This window comes from Trachemys scripta, chromosome 17 (genome assembly GCF_013100865.1).
Source record: "Trachemys scripta elegans isolate TJP31775 chromosome 17, CAS_Tse_1.0, whole genome shotgun sequence".
Lineage (NCBI taxonomy): Eukaryota > Metazoa > Chordata > Testudines > Emydidae > Trachemys > Trachemys scripta.
In genome coordinates this window covers 21,169,704-21,189,822 of record NC_048314.1, presented here as the reverse complement: position 1 = coordinate 21,189,822, position 20,119 = coordinate 21,169,704, and the positions used below count along the sequence as shown (strand labels likewise).

The window sequence follows — 20,119 nt, the reverse complement described above, 5'->3', positions numbered from 1 at the left end:
GAAATCTGACAGGACCCCAGCAGCACAGGGGGCTGTAGCCGGTATTACTAAATATGGTGTTTTAATTTGCTGTTCATGTAATTTCTAGCTGTAAAACAAAGGGCAGGGTGGAAAGACCTGGCTCTCATCTCGGGGGAATTCTATGTTTATATTCAACAATGATGTTGCATGTCCTATTAAAGGAAATAAAAGCCCTGTTTCCTTGTGGTGTGTGAGCTAGAACTCTGTCAGCGGATGAAAAGGAGCAGATTAGAGATGCATTTTTTCCTATCCTGGATTATCCTACAGTATCATGCATACTTTATGTATGCAGCATGGTGGAGATGAGGCCTCTGATTTACAGCAGCACTCATGCGCTTTGTACTGTAACAGGATTAGTCTGCATAGCTCTGGTCCAAGAGGCTAAGAAATGTGAAAAATCTTTTAAACTGGACCATTAGGCAAGAGGGGCTTCAAGGGAGCACTGAACTGTACGGAGCTGAGGTATTTTAGCCATTAAAGCGCTAGCATTTCACTCTGAGTTTAAAGAGTAGGAGGAAAGTAAAGAATGTAAATCACAGTAGGCTCGCACCCAGTGTGGACCCCAGGAGCTGCGGAGACAGAATTACTCCAGTTTATTTCAGACAGTTCTGTGCTTTTCTTTAACATGTACCTAGATCACGGGGCAGAGGGTGACTCTTCACAGAGCAGGGAAGTAGTTCTGCTGGCTTGACAGCCCTGGAGTCTGACAGCCTCACTGGCTTTAGAACGGGGCAGCGGAGGTAGCAGCAAACAGGGCCTCTCATTCTGCTGGTGCCTTGATCCTGAACTGCTCAATCTCCACAGTCCAGTCCATCCTTGACACGCTGTGAGGCTGGCATGCCAGGCTCACACCCACCTTTCAGCTTTCTCAGGCGAAGCCAGCGCTCCCCTAGGCGTGTGCAAGATCCTAGTGGGATAGCGCCATGAGCGCTTTCACTAGTCGCTGCAAAGCTCCTAGGTCAGCTAAGTGCCCCAGAGTGTTTTCTCACAGTCAGATTATTAAATGACTCACCCGTTAAAATCTCCCTGCCCTAGGACATTTTATTTCACCATAAAATTCTAAGGCAATTTTCAGGGTTCACGGTACAAATCTGACCAGGTCTGGACAGACTTTTTTTTTCTTTGGCTGTGATGTCAAACAGCGATCCTGCCCACATGTGCTCATTAAAGAGCAAATGGCTCCTTTTCTGCAGGCGCAGGGGTGTTCTCCACGTGCTCTGCCAGTATCCCACTAATTACATTTAGCACTGGAACATTCATAGCATCTAACAAGTAAGTTGACACTAGAAAATGAAGGGACCTGGCCAATCTGCCCTTCAACCCCACTAATAAATCTCTTTCCCATTTGCTGGTTGCTGACCTTTTTTCTGCAAAGTAGCTTTAATTCCGCAGCTTAGCACATCCAGGGCCCATTTAAAACCACAGCAAAGTGCCAGTAGGTAGGATTCAGAGTAGGTAGGAGTGGCTGCAAGTGCTAATGAGCACAGGGAGAGTGATGTCACCCCGCCTGTGCACATCTCGCATTGAATTTCAGACTGTGCAAGTTTCCTCCCCTGACTTGTTCTTATGTTTTTGGCTTCAAGCGAGTGAAACCCACTTTACTGCAGCTCGGAGCGGGGGATGGCTCTCCACCAGTGTCTAGAGCCAGGCTTCATTGCAAGTGCTTGTTGACTGGCAGATACATGCAGCGGTGGTTCCAGTGGTCAGACATTCTCCAGCGCTGCATCCTTTGCCTCAGCCCTGACAGCATCTGCCAAGCAATTGCAGCAGGGCTAGCCCTGTTCCGTCTCCCTTAGGGTTAATCTGATTTTAAGCACACTTCAAGTGACCCAATTCTGCTCCCATTACAGACCCGTTCCCCTTCCTATTGGCCCCTTGCTCCCTCAGTGTTATCATCCCACCCCACAGCATGCCGACATCTCTGTGTGCTACCTGTATACTTTACATTCAGGGCAGGGACATCAACTGACACCTGCAAAGTGTCACCCACCGCAGCACTACGGGCCTGAGCCAAAGCCCCCTGATGCCAAGGGAGAGACTCTCATTGACTTCACTCAGCTTTAGATCAAGCCCTGCGTGAATTAATAAACCACTGGCAGAACTGACCCATGGGAGCAAGAGCAGGCCCAGGCTGTAGTTATCACCCACAGCCAACATTTTGGCAGTACAGTGGCCAAAAGTCCCAGTCCTTCTCAAAGAGAACCCTTTTTCCTGGTGGCTTCACCACAAACATTGGCCCACATACTCGAGGGCAGAGCGTGCTGCAGAATCCACCCCCCACCCCCACATTCCCAGAAAGATCAATGCCAGAGCAGGCCTGCCCCTCTCGGCCCAACTGGCCTTTTCATAACCACAAAAGTCTAAGAGCAAACCAGGCATCAGGAGTAAGAAACACTTCTGTTTATTAATGTCTCGGACACATCAATTACTACATAGTGTTCCATAGTTTACCTGATAATAAAATTAATCTATTGAAAGCCTGTGCCTCTGTTTGCAGTGCAACATGCTGCCAAGGGAGAAAGTGTTTGCTTCAGCCAGAAGGAAGTTTTTCTTGGGACCAGGTTTGTCTCCTTAGCCTGGCACTGTTGTGCAGCATGGCATTGGCCCTCACTGGCTCCCTGCTGCCGTTAGGCATTGCTGGATGCTCTGGGGAGCATTAACCGTTTGTGCTCTTCCCAGAAGCAGTAGGCGATTGTCAGCCGCGTCCCCCAGTCCAGCTTTCTCCCCACCCCAGTGGGGCCTCGTTTGCGCTGCCTGGGATCAGTAGGCAGCACTCTGAATGGCTGGCTGTTTTTAAACTGCCTCGGCTGCCTTGTCAGGACGCAAAGCAACATGTTGCTGCAACCGGTGCCGCACAGCAGGAGATGACGTGATCTGGTGCATCGTGGGCTGTTTTGCTGCATCCTGATTTACGTTCATTTGGGCAGGCGGGACAGAGGGCTCGGCAGGACCTTCCCCATCTTTGGTTCCCCCACTTTGCAGCAATCCTTCTTCAGGAGGCAGACAGACCAGCGATCATGCCGGCTCACTGTCACTGGGGCTGCACATGCCTCCTCTGCAGTGCAGCCAACCCCTGAAAGCCAGTGGACTGGAACTCTGGTCCTTCTCCATGGACTGTGTTGCTGGGGCCTATCGTGTGCATTTTCACCCGGTGGTCCTATAAATAGCCATAGCGTCTCCCTAGGAGCTCACAGCCCATCACAACCCCTTTGCAGACCCTGCAGTTCACAACTTTGAAACTATTCTTGGACAACTTGTGCCCTTTCAGGCTCCACTTACGATGGTTGCTAAATGCTCAGTAGAATGTAGGTTTACACAAACGAGGCGTGTCCATTAAACTGTATTTCAAGTAAGAGTCAAATTCCAAATCCCAGGCGCTTGTGCTACCTACATTCCCTTGGGGTTTTATTGTCCTTCCGTATGTATGCACCAGTCCCACCTCCAGTGAGAGACGACTAGAGCGCCAAAGCAAATGTCCTCTACGCCTGGCAGGAAGGAAACGCTGGGTATGTCTGGAGAACAGAATGGAGCAGTCCAGCTAGTCATCGGGGACACCTTCTTCCATCCATTTTAAATAGAGGGGGTTTCCTTGGTCTATCGGCAGGCTGATAAATTCAGGAATCTCAAAGGGATGCATGGATCTAAAATGGAAAATACACACAGCCCCCCAATGGGAGCAGATCATTTCTGCTGTAGGAACAAGCTCAATCTTATTTACAGCCCCAAGAAACAAGGAGCTTTCAGGTCACAGGAGCATCTTTCAAGAAGGGCCTCCAGACTCTGCCTCTGACTTCAAAGCAGTTCTGTGGCCCTTCTCTTCAGATCATGTAGATTAAAAAATCCATGAGCTTTTCGCTGTGAGTTTGGGGTTTAAGTAAACACGGCATCACAGGGTGGCTGCCCCCTTTAAATGAAGATGGTCCAGCTCCTTTATGCCAGTACAGCTGTTGCCAGTTTGACCAGTTAAGTGAATGGGGCAGCACCTGTGGGAGGTCTCTGATGGAAGCTATGGGAGGGGGGTAGCAGATGGGCTGCCTGCAGAGAAGTTTCCCAAATGGTCTCTCCAAACCGGAAGAAAGGCTAGAGGGCTGGAAAGGACTGAAGGTAGGAGAGCAGCAAAGGGAGTTGCCTGCTAGCTTCCAAACTGAAGCCAAGGGCCAGAGAAGGCTGAAGGCAGGCAGGCAATCAGCGGAGCGGCTGACGTCTGCACGTTGGAGAGCTGGAAGCAAAGGGGGCCGTGGGCCAGGGGAGCAATGGAAGGGCCTACCTGCTGGCCTTTCTGAGATGAGAGGTTAATGGAACCAGGGAGTGGTGGATGCTCCCCGATGAAGAGGAACCCCCAGCAGAGAAGCTGTGGGAGGGTGGGCTCCTACTGGGAAGAGTGAAGTGGCACTCCTGCTGGAAGGACTGAGATGTCCACGCTGGCACGACAGGAGAGGACTGAAGAAGAGCGTGGTGTGGTGGAAGATGCTGGACTGTGGTATGTGTTACAGTGATGAGCTAGGTGTTGGGGGATTCTAGGGACTATATGCAGTGGGTGTGATAAATGGATGTGTTTGGGGATGGATTATTTGCACTATGTTTTGTGCAAAGAGGGGTGTTATTGGGGTAAGAGAGTCTGTTGTAGAGCCCTTAGGGCCCCCAAAAGAGAAGTGAGATAGTACCCTGGTGTTTGGGCACCCAGCCGCACGGGGCTGCTCAGGGGCGAGAGGGAATCATTCACACACAGGAATTGCCAGACTGGATCAGACCAGTGGCCCATCTAGCCTGGCAGCCTGTCTCCAACCATGGCCGGGACCAGATCTTTCAGAGAAAGATGAAAGAAACCCTGAAGTAGGCAAATCATAGGATCACCTGTTTTAAGGGAAAGTTTCTTTCTTACCCTCCCCCTTGTTAGAGGTTGACTTAAGCCCTGAAGCATCAGGGTTGATATCCTCTCCGAAGCTCTTATTTATTTACGATGACTCTAGATATTCTTGTTATCCATATCAGTGGATCCATATAATTGAATCTTGATAATTCAATGATATCTTGTGACAGTGAGTTCCACAGGCTCATTGTTCATGTTGTGAGAAAAATATTTCCTTCAAAGGTACAACTAAGACCAAACCACTCTGTTTCACCTAGCTTTGCACTGATTCCGTGAATTCCCTATGGCTACAACACAAAAGCTGAAGTTCCGTCCATGTTGGTGAACCTGAGAGACTTTTTTGAGGTATGTGGACTCAATTTCAACTAGAAACCAGCTGGGCTTTACCTAGTTTTTCAGTTTAGTGTAAGCTTTGAATTGATATGATGTCTGTGATATTTGGCACCTGCAGAAGCAGTCAAGGAGCTAAACAACTACACATGGGTGTTGGGAGGAAGTAACTGTGCCCTCTGACTGGTTGAGTTAGAGATGGCAAATTTAGTTGAGGGGGAAAATATCATTTGCAACAGGCAGGAGCCTCACCTGATGTAGTCCGATAATTCACTTATTCTTGACGTCCTGGTTTTCACTAACTGTAAAAGAAAAAGAGACGATGTAAAGAGAAATATAATCTGGGACAGTGGAATTGTTCTCACACACATGATTCTTCCACACTAATGCTGACAGCATCTACTTTAGTTCTCTTGAGGGAATTAAAGTCACTTAAGAAGTCTCATGGCAATATTATGGCATATGCAAATTATTCAAATAACTTTGAGCTAGAGTCCCATGGGAGATGTCTGAAATACACTAGCACTGTCTGCAGCAGAATGTCTGGCAAATCATGTAATCTCTTTGTGCTTCAGTTTCTCATCTGAGAGACAGTGTGGCCTAGTGGATAGAGACCTGGACTACAACCCAGGAGACCTTGGTTCTGTTCCCAGCTTTTTCCACTGGCCTGCTGGGTGACCTTGGACAAGTCACTTCACTGCTCTGTGCCTCAGGGATAATGACAATTACTTCCTTTTGTAGAGTGCTTTGAGATCTACTGATGAATTATAAAAGAGCTCGGTGTTGTGTGTAAAACAGGGAGAGGAATAATTCCCCTGCCTTGTCTGTTTAGACTGTAAACTCTTTAGAGGAGGTACTCAATCATTCTATGTGTCTGGAAAGTGCCCAGCACAATGGGGCTGGTGCTTCTAGCCACGTACATGCAGGAAAAATGCTGGACTGACAGCCCTGCTTAGCAAAGTAAACGTTTCCCCCTCCTTGCCTGCTGCTGTGCCCTGACCTGAATGGAACCTTCTCAAAGTGAGAGTTCAGCCTATTGTGGCCCATTGAGGTCAGGGTGTCTCTGCTGGGGGTTTCTGTGATGTGGACCCCTGTCCTCAAGGAACTGGAGAGAGAACCTCCAAATCCATTTCACGCAGTCCTCAGATGGTACCGACTGTTGGCCACTACTGCCCTGAGCTGGAGCCGTCCCCGCAACTCCTCATAATATTTGAATTAATCGTAGGTGAGTGTCAGAAACGGGGCCCCTCTTAGAAACATGTCTCTCTACTACATACACAGGACCAGACACTTACTAGAAGTATTTCAGTGGCTTCTTCTATTTCCCCTTTCCAAAAATACCTAGATTTAAAAGAAGAAGAAGAAAGAAAGAAATACAGTAAATGACTGCAGTCCCATTTATACTGGCTCGGCATTAAAATCCATTAAAGACATTGAAATGCTTTGAGATCTGCTGAAGGCAAGTACTCTGTAAGAGCTAAGTATTATTAGGGTTTGATTTTTGCCTGTTCAGTGCATGCTACCAGGTCACATTTCTTTATCTTGTTCTGTGTCATTCTAGAAATGTCACATTTTCTAATCACTTGCTGTGGATTTGACTGAGGGTGGAGTCACAAACCTGACAGATTGCTGGCTAAACGCTTTCTCCCCTGCTCAGTATGGCCCAGCTCCAGCCCAGGTGGACCCTTGCATCCATGTGGAGCCCCAGTGAGATCGGTGGTGCTCTCTGCTGGCACAGGGCTCTGCCCAAGCAGAGCGCATTGCAAGTTTGGGAACTACGTCTGGCTGTTTGGACACAGTAGGGAATGAACGCCTTGGATGACATTTACGGGCAAAGAGGCTCGCTTCCCGAGCACGCTAAGGGGCTTTATAAGCATGTACTAAGGGTAGAGCGTTCAGGGGTAGATTGTCTGCCTGAGCCACGTGCCTGCAGAGCAAGGACAAATCTGGCAGCTGGTTGCTGATCTGAGCCGGAAAACCCGAGGTACCAGGCGACTGTAAGCATTTTAAATTACTTCCATGTCAGAACCCCCATGGGATGTGACAGTCTTGAGGGCAATCACTGCATTTATGAAAAATGAACATTTATCGTCCTAGAAAATGTCCGGCTGCTTGCCTGCGGCTAGGTCTACACAGAGTAGATGAGGGAGCGTCTGTGGTGTTGGAGCGGCTGGAGCTACCATGGGTCAGGACTGAGGTGCCTCAGCAGAACTGGGTGGGGGCAAGATTAGGAGGGGAGTCTGAATGTCAGGAATGAGGTGAGTTGGCAGAGCTATGCTGGGGTGTGGACCGGCAAGGGAACAGCAAAGCGCGTTGCCGGGGCTGTTTGGGGGCCCAGGACTGGAATAACAGGGGCAAATCTCCTTGATCACACGCGTGCCCTTTTAGAACAATTCTCTTGGCAGAATGCTGCCATCATGCCACCCATGTGCCCGGAGCTGGAGGCCAGAAGTCATCTGGAGGCATCAGAGTGGCTAGTGAGCAGCCGCTAGGGGCTCAGTTGGCCTGGGAAGGAGGAGGCTAAAACAGCTGTGTGCGCATAAGTGTAACCAGGATCCAGCCTTAACACGGATTATCACACACCGCTCTGAAAACAGAGAGGAGCTATTCGTAGAATCATAGAACTGGAAGGGACCTCGAGTGGTCATCTAGTCTAGTCCCCTGCACTCATGGCAGGACTAAGTATTATCTAGACCATCCCTGACAGGTGTTTGTCCAACCTAGGGTGACCAGACAGCAAGTGTGAAAAATCGGGACAGGGAGTGGGGGGTAATAGGAGCCTATATAAGAAAAAGTCCCCAAAATCGGGACTGTCCCTATAAAATTGGGACATCTGGTCACCCTAGTCCAACCTGCTCTTAAAAATCCCAAATGATGGAGATTCCACCACCTCCCTAGGCAATTTATTCCAGTGCTTAACCATCCTGACAGTTAGGAAGTTTTTCCTAATGTCCAACCTAAACCATCCTTGCTGCAATTTAACCCCATTGCTTCTTGTCCTATCCTCAGAGATTAAGAAGAACAATTTTTCTCCCTCCTCCTTGTAACAACCTTCTACATACTTGAAAACTGTTACCACGTCCCCTCTCAGTCTTCTCATCTCCAGACTAAACAAACCCAGTTTTTTTCAATCTTCCCTCATAGTTCATGTTTTTTAGACCTTTAATCATTTTTGTTGCCCTTCTCTGGGCTTTCTCCAATTTGTCCACATCTTTCCTGAAATGTGGCACCCAGAACTGGACACAATACTCCAGCTGAGGCCTACTCAGAGTGGAAGAATTACTTCTTGTGTCTTGCTTACAACACTCCCGCTAATACATCCCAGAACGATGTTCGCTTTTTTTTTTTTTTTTTTTTTGCAACAGCGTTACACTGTTGACTCATATTTAGCTTGTGATCCACTCTGACCCCCAGATCCCTTTCTGCAGTACTCTTCCTAGGCAGACGTTTCCCATTTTGTATGTGTGCAACTGATTGTTCCTTCCTAAATGGAGTACTTTGCATTTGTCCTTGTTGAATTTCATCCTATTTACTTCAGACCATTTCTCCAGTTTGTCCAGATCATTTTGAATTTTAATCCTATCCCCCAAAGCACTTGCAACCCCTCTCAGCTTGGTATCATCCGCAAACTTTATAAGTGTACTCTGTATGCCATTATCTAAATCATTGATGAAGATCTTGAACAGAACTGGACCCAGAACCGATCCCCTTTGTAGGATGGTTCTGCAGGAGTCGAGTTCAATGGCATCACCCTGCTTGAGACTGCTGCGCGAGAGATTGAAGTAGGAACAGAGACTCCTCCTGAGATGGGGCAGGTGAGCCCAGGGCTACTGAGGGATTAGTGGAGTGGGAGAAATGTTAGAGAATTGCACTGCTTGGACCAGCTCTCCTTGGAGTGCTGTTGTTCAACTCTACCAGCCAGGTTAGGAAAGGGTGGGTGGGACCCCAGATAGATTTGTGGCTGGCGGGGAGCTGTGTGGTGCATTCGGGGCCTGATCCAGAGCCCACAGAAGTCTGCCTTGGAGTGGATGGCTTCATTGGGCTTTGGGGCAGGCCCTCGGAGAGGAAGGATGGTCCAGTGGCTCAGGCACTGGAAATGGAAGATTTGTGCTAGTCCTGGCTCTGTGTGTGTGGCCAGGCGCTAGTCACAACACCTATTAATAATGAGGTTATTAATACGTCCTGAGCTTCATTCATTAATGACAAGGTTTCCAATCTCTGGGTGGAAGGCCCAGGATGCCTGTGAGTATTATTGCTGTTTCCATATTCCAGGGCCAAAGGCTGCCCCTTCCTACCGCATGAAGACATCAATTAATATTCTAAATTTAGGTCCCATGAAAGAAACAACACACATTAAATCATGGTGAAAGAGGCTAAAATCCTCTTTGCGAAGATTTCTATTCCTAAGTAACCAATAAACAAATGGCCACAGGCGGGCATGTCTACCATCCACCCCCTATTCTTCATATGCTTAATGCACTGTGGCAGTACAGGGGTCACTCTTATAATCTCCCTGTCTTGCAATCGGAAAGCAGTGCAGCCTTCTACGAATAAACTGGTCTCCTGATTGCATGGTTTCATTGGCCTAATCCTGAGAGATGCTGAGCCAGTTGTGGGTGCTCCAGCACCTCTGGGGTTTGCTATTCCTGGCTTAGGCTTCCATTTGCAGACGAGCATTTGTATGTCCTTTGGAGGAACGTTCAGTGCAACTCACATAGACGAGGCCTTTGGCAGGATATTCACGCAGGCAGCCAGCTTTTTATCCATAATGGCCCTAAACAGAACAGACAAGGTGAGTTTGTAAATAAACTGTACTTCCTCCATTCCCGGCACCCTCCTCCACCTTGAGCTGTGAAGTTAACCTTGAGCTGTTTCCTCCAGTGACAAGCCTTGACATCTGAGGCACGATTAATCCGTTTCCAGCTGAGATTAGCTCAGCGTGTCTCCTACTCTCTCAGCCAGGGGGAGGGTCCCTCCAGTGTGCTGCTGATAGACCCTGAAGGTTCCAGCATCAGTGCTGGCCTGGGGTAATATGCAGGACTCATAGGCACAGATGGCAGTCTCAAATGCTAGCTAATGAAACCTTTCACCATTCCCATGGTGCATCAGTCTTATCCCCATTTTACAAGTGGGGAAACTGAGGCTGAGATTAAGAATTGGAGCTGGGATTAAGACAAAGGAGTCCCTGACTCCCAGTCATAAACTCACATCATGAGACTCCACTTCTTGCATGCACAGCAGACTAAAAATCATCGCATGTACTAAAGGTTTAACAACATCGGCCTTTTCATATCAGAAAGTTATTAGAAATCTGAAACCCAAATTCATTCCTTCCTGAAATCTTCCTCCTTTGGTTGTGGACTAGTTTGTTATTGCGGGGCTGCCAGTGCGTTACATCTGGGCTGCCGGCAGAAGTGAGCACAGAAGCAACTGTGGGGCAGGGTAGGAAGAGGGCTAGGAGTACAAGGTCAAAGGTTGTGCCTACCAACCTCACCAGTGTCTCTATGCTTTTGGAGAGCCCATCAAGCTTGGTTTTTTGTTTTTTGTTTTTTGTTTTTGCACCCTCTGCCCCCAAAATTGTGTTCAACGTTCCTTGAAGGCGTGGCCCTGTTAGGCTTGTAATTTGTTTTTCTTTAACTCTGGCCTGTGTTTTGTATTTAGCGCTATGGCAATGAAAACATTAAGCTCCTAACAATTATACTTGGGTCAAAAATATGACCTCAAAATTCCAGAGGAGTCAGGAGTGAATAGAAAATGAAAGAATAGGAATTAACCCTCCGTGGGTCTGATGTTTGTACACTATTAGCTACTTCAAACAAAATAAAACAAACCTGCTTTGGCTCTGAACAAGTTAAAAATATCTCCCTTCCATCCAGATTATAATATATCCTAGGTGGGATTATGAAACAAACTATATCATTTAGTGAATCTTTTATCATTAAAAGAGGATTTCATGTCACAAGCTGTGAAAATACCACATGTAGATTGAGGACTGTATAACATCACAGGCTGACTTGCCCCAAATGCAACCTAAATCAGTACAGACGGTAACTAACCCAAGTCAGCTGTCGACATCCAGGCCATGGGACCAGTATGCAATTATGTAACAGGTTCAAATCTGTCACCTACCCCATAAAGCAAAGCTATTTAGATAGCTTGGATTCTCATAAGCTTCTTTTCACATCTTTATTATTAGACCTGCTTTGTCTGTCTAACAGTCCGCAGCCAGATCCATGAGACAATGGAGGCGGCTTGTTACTATTCTCCCTGCCACAAGGCAGGACCACAGACTGTAGTAGCAGGAAGGAAAAAGGACAGACCTGTGGAGGGGGGAGAAAAGCAGCTCCATTTTCTTCTTCCCACAGATGCTGGGAAATCCCCTCCGTGGCAAAGCATGGGGCACTGGGGAGGCGAGATGCCAGAGAGCAGTCGCCCTCCAAGCCATGCATCTCTTGGGTCTAGGCTGGCTCCCAGCTCCTGGAGGAGCGGGTTGGGTGCAGCCACTGCCAAAGTGAGTATGGCAACACAGCTTCTGAGGGAGCCATGGGCGACTGTGGGAGTGAAGCCATGCCCCACAGGACAGTCAAATAACCTTAACTCTTCCCCAATGGAACAATATGGGGGAGACTATGAGCAGGTGGCCCAAGGAGCTGAGTTTTTAGCCATGCAGTGTCTGAATCTCATGCAGCATAGAGTATCTCAGAAGGGGGGAAATGACACGATCCAGTGAATGGCTGGAACTGACTCAGTTTTACTATTTAGGTCAAGGTCATACTGTCTTGTCTTACTAAGTGATTTGAAGAAGCAGTAACATACTACAGAATGGGGGACACTTTTCAAAAGATGCAGCTGATTGCTGTAATAATACTTAGCCCTGTTCTCCTCAAGGTGCTTTAAAAACACTAATTAATCCTCTTAGTCAGTTAAGGTAGGTAAGAATGTATCCTCCCCATCTCAAATTTACAGATGAGGAAGCTGGCCCTGAGAGATTACAGGACATACCCCAAACCACACAGGCAGACGCTATTAGAACTGGGATTAGAACCGAGGCGTTCCTGGGAACTACTCCTGTATTCAGGTGACACCTCTGTAATGGGTGACCATTTCCCGGTAAGTTATATTGCTTTTGTGGAGTCCTCTGCAATAATGCTGAAGGCTAACGTTGGGTTTCCTCTAACGAGGAATATCCCATGGATTGCAAAAAATCTCTTAAAACAAAAGAGAGAGTCAATCTTTGTGCAAGATTTTATTTCACTTTGTTGCATCAATCAATTGGCCAGCAGAGGGAGCACAAATTAATAAATACTATCCCTGATACAAGTAAGGGTAAAAAGAACAGGAGTACTTGTGGCACCTTAGAGACTAACAATTTTATTAGAGCATAAGCTTTCGTGGACTACAGCCCACTTCTTCGGATGCATCTGAAGAAGTGGGCTGTAGTCCACGAAAGCTTATGCTCTAATAAATTTGTTAGTCGCTAAGGTGCCACAAGTCCTCCTGTTCTTTTTGCGGATACAGACTAACATGGCTGCTACTCTGAAACAAGTAAGGGTGTAAACAACGCAAAGGTATATTGACTTATGTGCCAAAATAAATTGGAGCAGGAAAGTGAAAACCCATTTTTGCCATATGAAAACAGAAAAACAGAAGGGCAAGGTCTGTATCAGCCTTCTAACTGAAAATTGCAAACAGCAGAGAGAGCACAAGAAGAAGAAACTTCTGATGCTGTCCCTTTAAGGAAACTCTTTATGTCCCTCCTGCAGAGATTTGATCCAGAATTCTTGTTACAAATTAGCAGGTCAGAAATTGGTCCCTGAGGAGCACAGACTATGACAGGGAATGCAATATAACTTCTTGTGAAACGGTATCCATTAGGGAACCATTTAAATGTGGCTCGTGCACATCAAATGTTTAATGTTCAGTACTTATGCATCCATAAGTAGCCACAAAAAGCTTTTCTAGGTGATAACCTGTCTCCAGCCAACGACACAATTTTTCCATGCTTGATTTTCGCAATTGCTGATGAATGTTGAAGTGTTGGTGACTGGCACAAACCAAGAACACTTGGAGATGGACACATTTCAGAAGACAAAGGGCATTTAAAAATGCATGTTATAGCAAAATGATTTGCTTCTTTACCAACCCCCCCCCCCCCAAACCTATCTAAAGGCTTAGGTTCCAGATTTAAAGTGGCTCATTCTAGTTGCAAATGTGTTGCCTAGTCAAATGTAGTTACTTGAAAATCTGATTACTGCTCACAAGAAAACACGTTACACTTTTTATAGACCCTACACATAAACTAAGCTGTGCACATGTGCTACCGCTGGGAAGAGCTGGACATAGCGTGAGCTCTTTGAACCTATATTTCTTTGCTGTTAAACCAGGTTAAGTTCTGAACACAAACAAAGATTTTTGTATCTGAATTATGGGCCTGATCCAAGCCTCAGGGGTCTTTCATTAACTTCAATGGGCTTTGGTTCAGGCCTTCTTCTAGCTGGCATATTTTATAGCAGTAAAAATGCTACATTTACACTGATCTATAAGTTATCTTTGTCTACTACAGGTATTATATTAAACTCTAACTTGTATTTTAGTAGCACTACTATTACATTAGCACTGCCCTATCTGTCTGACACCCTGAGGGACATAGAACAAAGCTTAATGGCAAAAGCTGACAGTGATGGCAATCCCTGGAGAGGAGCAGTTTCGGGGGCAAACTTGTTTGGCAGCTTGACTGGAAGAGGGAAAAATACAACACAGAAGCATGAGGACATGGTGACATTAACACTTCAGCAGGAACAGATTCTGAGCTGAGGATTTTAATGGCGGAAAGCCAAGCCAACTAGCCCCTTGCAACTGATAGGAAGCAGTTCCCAGTTTGACGGCTGCAACACGTCCAGACATTCCAACTCCTCCATTTCTATTTTAAAAGAGAGATGGGTGAGTGGCTTGTTCCATAATTATTGAAAGAGGCCCCTTACTGAAAGGCAAATGACAATAATCACTCAGATATTTTCATTTCAGATTACTACCAGATAACTAGGAAAACATACTTTTAATTGGAATTAAATGGAGAGGAAAACTGTATAAAGCATGCACGCCACCTCAGCATTCAGGGGATAGAGAAAGAAGGGATATTAGGGGAAACCACTGCCTTCAGATTCAGTGATGTACATACAAGCTCTTAGTTTCGACTGTAAACCCCTAGTACTTGTAACATGATCTATACAGCTGGTGAGAAAATGCAGGTTTTGCCCATGAAAAATCTCAACTTTTTATTGAAAACCTGAACATTTGTGAGGTGTTGTGAGACTTCAAGTTTTTAAAGCACCATAAAAGTATAAAGTACAATTCCTGGGATGTTGTTTGGTGTCATTCCCTCCCAATGAACTGAGATCTATGAAACACATAGACCCTGGGAGAAATGCAAATATTAATAACAAGATGAAGATGGATGACTGAAAATGGCTGTATACTTCATGATGGCTTTGGGGTGGATATTTCATGTGTATTTCTATGTCCCAGCATTAACACACATTTGTATTCATACTCTAGACAGATGAAATATGAATAAGCAGAAAAGTAAAGAAAAAGACGTGCACAGATACAAGGCAAAACTGGGGGCTGATGGAATATTCAGGTGTAACTCATTGTATCTTCATAAAAGATAATGATTAGCCTGAAATATGTTTAGGTTAGATTATTTGTGACGTCCCCTTCAGAATGCTTCAGGGCCTGCTCATGCCCTATGGACCCACAAAACTCAACTTCCCAAATCAGACACAGGCAAAGAAGCAAAATCTCCATTTTGTAAAGACTGGGAAACTTCTACTAAGTGTCAGTTTTAATATCAATGCAACTCACTCATGTTATAACTTGCTCTGACCGGTGTGCCTCCAAACTGTATTTGTTTACAGCTGAGCAGTCCTCGAAATCTGAAACCCTTTACAAACACCAAAGAAAATACTTGCAAGCGGAGTCTGGGAATAAGGACCTCAGTGAGCAATCTAGGAGAAAGATAAAGACATCCATACTAGCAGCTAATGGGTTTTGGAAAATCAGCTTTCATCTATAGAGCCAGTTGCTACAACCCATTATCACTTAATCCAAATTCCTCTGAGCTCAACTTTAATTCATTAATACCAAGAAAAATGTTAAATCTCAGCAATGGGCATTAACTGCAGAGAGTGATTTATTTCCTCTCCCTTCCCTGGAAGAGAAGGAACAAAAGACAGAAAATGTTTGCGGAGCTGCTAATGTGAAGCATTTTCAGAGACTAAATGGTCTTCTCCCCAGTAATACACAGTTATTCTTTTTTGTCATGCACATCAAGTGGTAACGCACTTGATGCAGTTGCAGTATTGAGGGTGACACAAAATGCCTTTTAGTAGCCCATTGTTTCCTGAATAGCTGTTCGGGAACATTCTGTTATTATGGAAGAGAGGCAGAGTTTTTGGCAAGCAGAGAGTTAGCAGGGAACAGAGCTCATAAGAGGTGTTGCAGGAAACTTAACGGTCCACTATAAACATTTCCAATATTCTGAACAGAGCAGCTATTTAGCCATGTAGCTAGGAATTTGTGAAGTGTGCATCATACAAATCTATGGTACATTAATAATAAAAATGATCTAGATGTATTTGAAGCCCTTGCAAAATGCATTAGAGTCGGGAGGGGTATTGAGTGGCAGATTTTGTCTCCCCCCATTACCCCCTCTTTTTTTGGCCTGGTTTTCTTTTCTTTATTTTATTTTATCTATTTTAGGCTTTTATACTGCCACCCATCATTGTAGCATCTGGGCACGTCCTACACAAAGTCAATAGCAATAGCAAAGTCCCTAGGGGACTTCATAGGGGTCTCTTACACTTTACCCTTTCTAGGGTAGAATTTCTGCTTGGGCTATTTTCTGTTGGTTTCTGTTTTGGGTGGGTTGGTTGGTTGGTTGGTTGACTGTTACAGGATTTTTTTTTTCTGGAGGAGTGTTTGGGTGTCAGTGTTGTAAGTGTCAATCTTGCTATGGTGATAAGGCTTTTTGAAAGAGAAAAGTTTGGCAACATTTCCTCAAGGTGGGCATGCTCTGGAGTCACCGAATCTCACCTGAACATTTGTTCCAGAGCCAGGTCCCCTTGACCCAGAACGATTTGCCCTCCACCCTCATGCACTGCTGCTGAGCTTTGTGACCTGCATTGTCTCAAAGGAGTTCAGCTGTCATGGTGGTTGCTTGATCCAGGAATTGCCTTGAGAATTAGGACTGAGGCCTTAGACTGACATCTAAAACAGACTGGGAGCAGTGCAGGAATTGGAGAAGAGGCGTGATGTCCACACATTAGCCTAGGCCTCGTAGGAGGCAGGCAGCTGTATTCTGCACCAGCTAGATAGATATTTTTTGGGGTACAATTTTCCTTTAGAAGGTTGAGTTCCTACTCTACACAGCTGTTTATGGGAGAGAGTTAATGCATGAGTGGGAGAGAAAGTGTGTGTCATGTGGAGAAAAAGGGAGAAACCCTCCTCAGAAATAACAATTGTAAATGAAACAAACAACCCATTACTTCATGACAGCCAGGCTTTGAATTATTCAAGCACAACAACAATGAAAGTGACACCGTACCTTGCAATATCCTTTGCAACTTGTTCATTGGGACAGTTAACAAAAGCAATGGACTGGGTTCCCGAGATATAGCTGCCAGTGACTGCAGAGTGCAGCTGAAGACCTAGACTCTTCAGCACTGGGTACATCAGTAAAGACAGAGTTATTACCTAAAGAATGCAAAATACAACAGTGAGAATGCCAGGTCAAGTGTGTCCCTCAAATTTAGGTTGTATTTTAAAGAAACCCCAAGCATTTACTGTATGTATGAGCCAAGAAAAAAGTCTCCATTCTTTGTGTTGCCATTATTACAATAAAGCTTATTATTTTAGTTCAGAGAAACAATGTTTAAAACAAATAACCATTCCCCAGTAGTGGGTTCAATCCAACATTAGAGCAGTGGGTTTAGTGCATAAATGGGTCAGTTTCAGAGTCCGGAACAGAACCTAGGAGACTGGGGCCACCTGCTTCAGCAATAATCATGCTCAAAATGTGCATGTACAAAAAAATTCACTGTACAACTATAAAAAACATTTATCTTTTTTTTAAACTAGAATCATAAAGTACTTCGTTGGCGGGATAAATGACATCCCATCCTTTAAACAAAACCAAGAACAAGCTGAACTGACCTTCAGTATAAACTATTATTTCAGACTTGATACTGAAGGGAAGTAAAGCTGTAAGAGTGGGCCCTTAATATGCAAATAAGATAAAAATGTACAGTTTGGTTGGCTGATCAGACAGTTTGATTTATGAGAAATTGCATCGTAGAGATTGAAGATAATCAGATTTTTATGCAAGCCTGGTATCCAATTTATTGCTAAAGGAATTTCTGCCTTTCTGTCTCCACTATGGACAAGTACAGCAAAAACATATTTACAGAAGGAAATCATAACTCACTCACACAATATTTGCACACTATGTTTGTTACAGGCACTGATTTAAAAGCACCAAAACTGAAACCGAACAGTCTCCACTGTTATCTCAACTGTGTATTTAATTTTGTGGGTCAAATTCATCCCTGGAATAACTACATCTGATTATAGAGTTACTCCATGGATGAATTTGGTTGTGTGCACGCTAAGGTTAAAGGAACATTGACAACTTACATTTAACTCAAAACAGAGCCAATTCTGGCCTGGGTATTTGCCAGAGTAGAGCAGTGCTTCTATTCCCCTTATTAGGGGAGAAATACATGCTCCCTTCTGTTCAGCCTGGCAACCATGAAAGTTATATGTGCATCCTTTGAGGCTGTCCCAGCGAGCAACATTTGTAAATAAAGAGTAATACAATGTTTACAACCCTCCTGTTTTTTCCCAACAAGAAGTGAGAAATCTGATGCAACAATGCAATTGTTGTTTCCTCGGGTTTGTCCAAGAAGTGAAGGCCAAATTGGAAACTTTTGGATTTCTGGGTTGTTGATCTGGATACACCCAGAGCTGTCAATATTTAAAGTGACTTAGATTCAAAAACCACCGTTGTGGGATCCTAAATTCAGTGAGATGACTGAAAAATATGCAATTTTGTTGGTGCTGTGTTGGTCCCAGGATATTAAAGAGACAAGGGGGTGAGGTAATATCTATTATTAGATCTTCTGTTGTTGAGAGAGACAAGCTTTTGGGCTACACAGTGCTCTTCTTCAGGATTGTGTAGCTCGAAAACTTGTCCCTCTCAAGTTGGTCCAATAAATGATATTACCTCCCCCACCTTATCTCTCTAATATCTTGGGACCAATGGGGCTACACGAACACTCCATACAATCACTGAAAAATGGGAGACTGGAAAGTGATGGTCAAATCCAGGACATTTGCAATTTTGCAAAATCTCATCACTTAAGTTTTGCAAAACAAAACCTAGGGCTGGTTTTGGATCTGGGTTTGAAATCCCCATATTCAATGTTTTTGATAAACATCTCTAGTGTTGATGCATCACTAAACGAAATCATCATGGCAGCCTTAAGTAGAGCAAGGATTCCTCAGCACTGGTGAAAGAAACTTTTTCAAAATCAAATGAGAAGTCTGAAAATGTCCACAAGGGAATATTTTTCATATGTGTGTTTCTTCTCTCAGATCAATTTTTTGGAAGTCCCTCTCCCCCGCCCCCCAATCCCTACATCTGCATCTCCTAATCACCCACTGGATTAGATGTCTGGGCATCAGGAATTGATCTATAAACAGACTGGCATGTGCATGGGTCTGTTTTTCTAAACACTGAAAGCATAACTTGGCTTGGGATCTGCATTGTTTTTGTAGAGTTTTGTATTCTGCTAAGTGCATCTTTGCAGCTTTCCCACAGCTAGGGAGAAATTTGCTGGGAAATGCACTCAGCTGGGTGCAATTAGTGTCCCGGAAAAGTGACTCTGTTGTGAAGTTCCCCAACAAAACAGGAACGAATACTCCGCAGCGTGCGGGGAGTTGAACGGGGGTGGGGAGGGTGTTCAGGTGAGGTGCCGCTTGCTCAGAGATTCATCTTCCCCTAAGCAGCTCCCCCGCTCTCCTTGCCTGCCCTGCTGGGCAGCTGGTGCCTCAGGGACCAGCGGAAACCATCCTCGCCTTGCCCCGGGCACTGTCCCGTCCATGATCTGCACCCTGCCTGCGCCCACAGGGCTTGCAGCCTGCACGGGCTCACAGCCGGTTGCAACGAAGGAAGCGATCTTACCAGCAGCAAAGCGAAACACCCCGGACGGGAGCAGCCCTGGGCAGCCGGCAGCTGGCAGCGCTGAGTTAGCCAGTCCAGCTTCATCCTGCTGGTCGCTCCTAGTCCAGGGCCAAGGCCGGTGCCTCCAGCCCGTCCCTCCACCTGCTCTGCCTCGGCGCAGAGCGCGGCTGGGGCCGGTGGCGGCGGGTCTGGCTGGGAGGGGTGTTTGCAGTGGACACGGAAACTCCTCCTGCTGCTGCCAGGAGGGGCTGGTACCCGGCTCAGTGCTACCTGCCGCCCAGCGGGGCAAGGCGAGGGCCCGGAGCAGCCGGAGCCGCTCTCAGGCAGCCCGAAGTTAGAGCTGGGATTTGCTCCCTGGCAGGAGAGGAGCATGTGCTGCCCAGTCTGTGCCTCACTCTGCAGAATGCATTACAGTGCCCCCCCCCCATGGATGACTATATTTCCCAAAGGGAAAACTGGACACCGGGTGGGGCTAGGCTGAGGCCCCCGCTCCCTGCGCACGGCTAGTGCCAGCCTCTCCCGGAGCACTGCTGCCCCTTCCCACACGCTGCTCACCTGCCCGCCCCCCACCCGAGCCCTGTCTGCCTCCCACCCGAGCTCTGCCTCCCCCACTCATCGCTGCCACCCCCACCCCCTGTTCCTCCGCGCTCCACGGG

General features: G+C 46.1%; 1 protein-coding gene across 1 annotated transcript; it reads right to left on the bottom strand.

The window, feature by feature from the left end:
• Window positions 1-2,403: 2,403 nt before the first annotated feature.
• On the bottom strand, window positions 2,404-19,959 carry CUTA (cutA divalent cation tolerance homolog). Its single transcript, XM_034752041.1, has 6 exons — window positions 19,464-19,959; window positions 16,827-16,975; window positions 9,936-9,995; window positions 6,517-6,562; window positions 5,474-5,523; window positions 2,404-3,662 (listed from the first exon to the last, which is right to left on the bottom strand). Exons 1-6 carry the CDS (start codon window positions 19,833-19,835, stop codon window positions 3,560-3,562), a joined length of 780 nt encoding a protein of 259 aa, XP_034607932.1. The 5' UTR covers window positions 19,836-19,959; the 3' UTR covers window positions 2,404-3,559.
• Between the last annotated feature and the right edge of the window lie 160 nt (window positions 19,960-20,119).

Coding starts and splice junctions, on each gene's coding strand:
- CUTA (XM_034752041.1), bottom strand. CDS start 19,835: ATGCTCCTCTCCTGCCAGGGAGCAAATCCCAGCTCTAACTTCGGGCTG. Junction 5,524..6,516: donor AAGCCACTGAAATACTTCTA/GTAAGTGTCTGG, acceptor TTTCTTTTACAG/TTAGTGAAAACCAGGACGTC. Junction 3,663..5,473: donor GAATTATCGGACTACATCAG/GTGAGGCTCCTG, acceptor TTTCCATTTTAG/ATCCATGCATCCCTTTGAGA.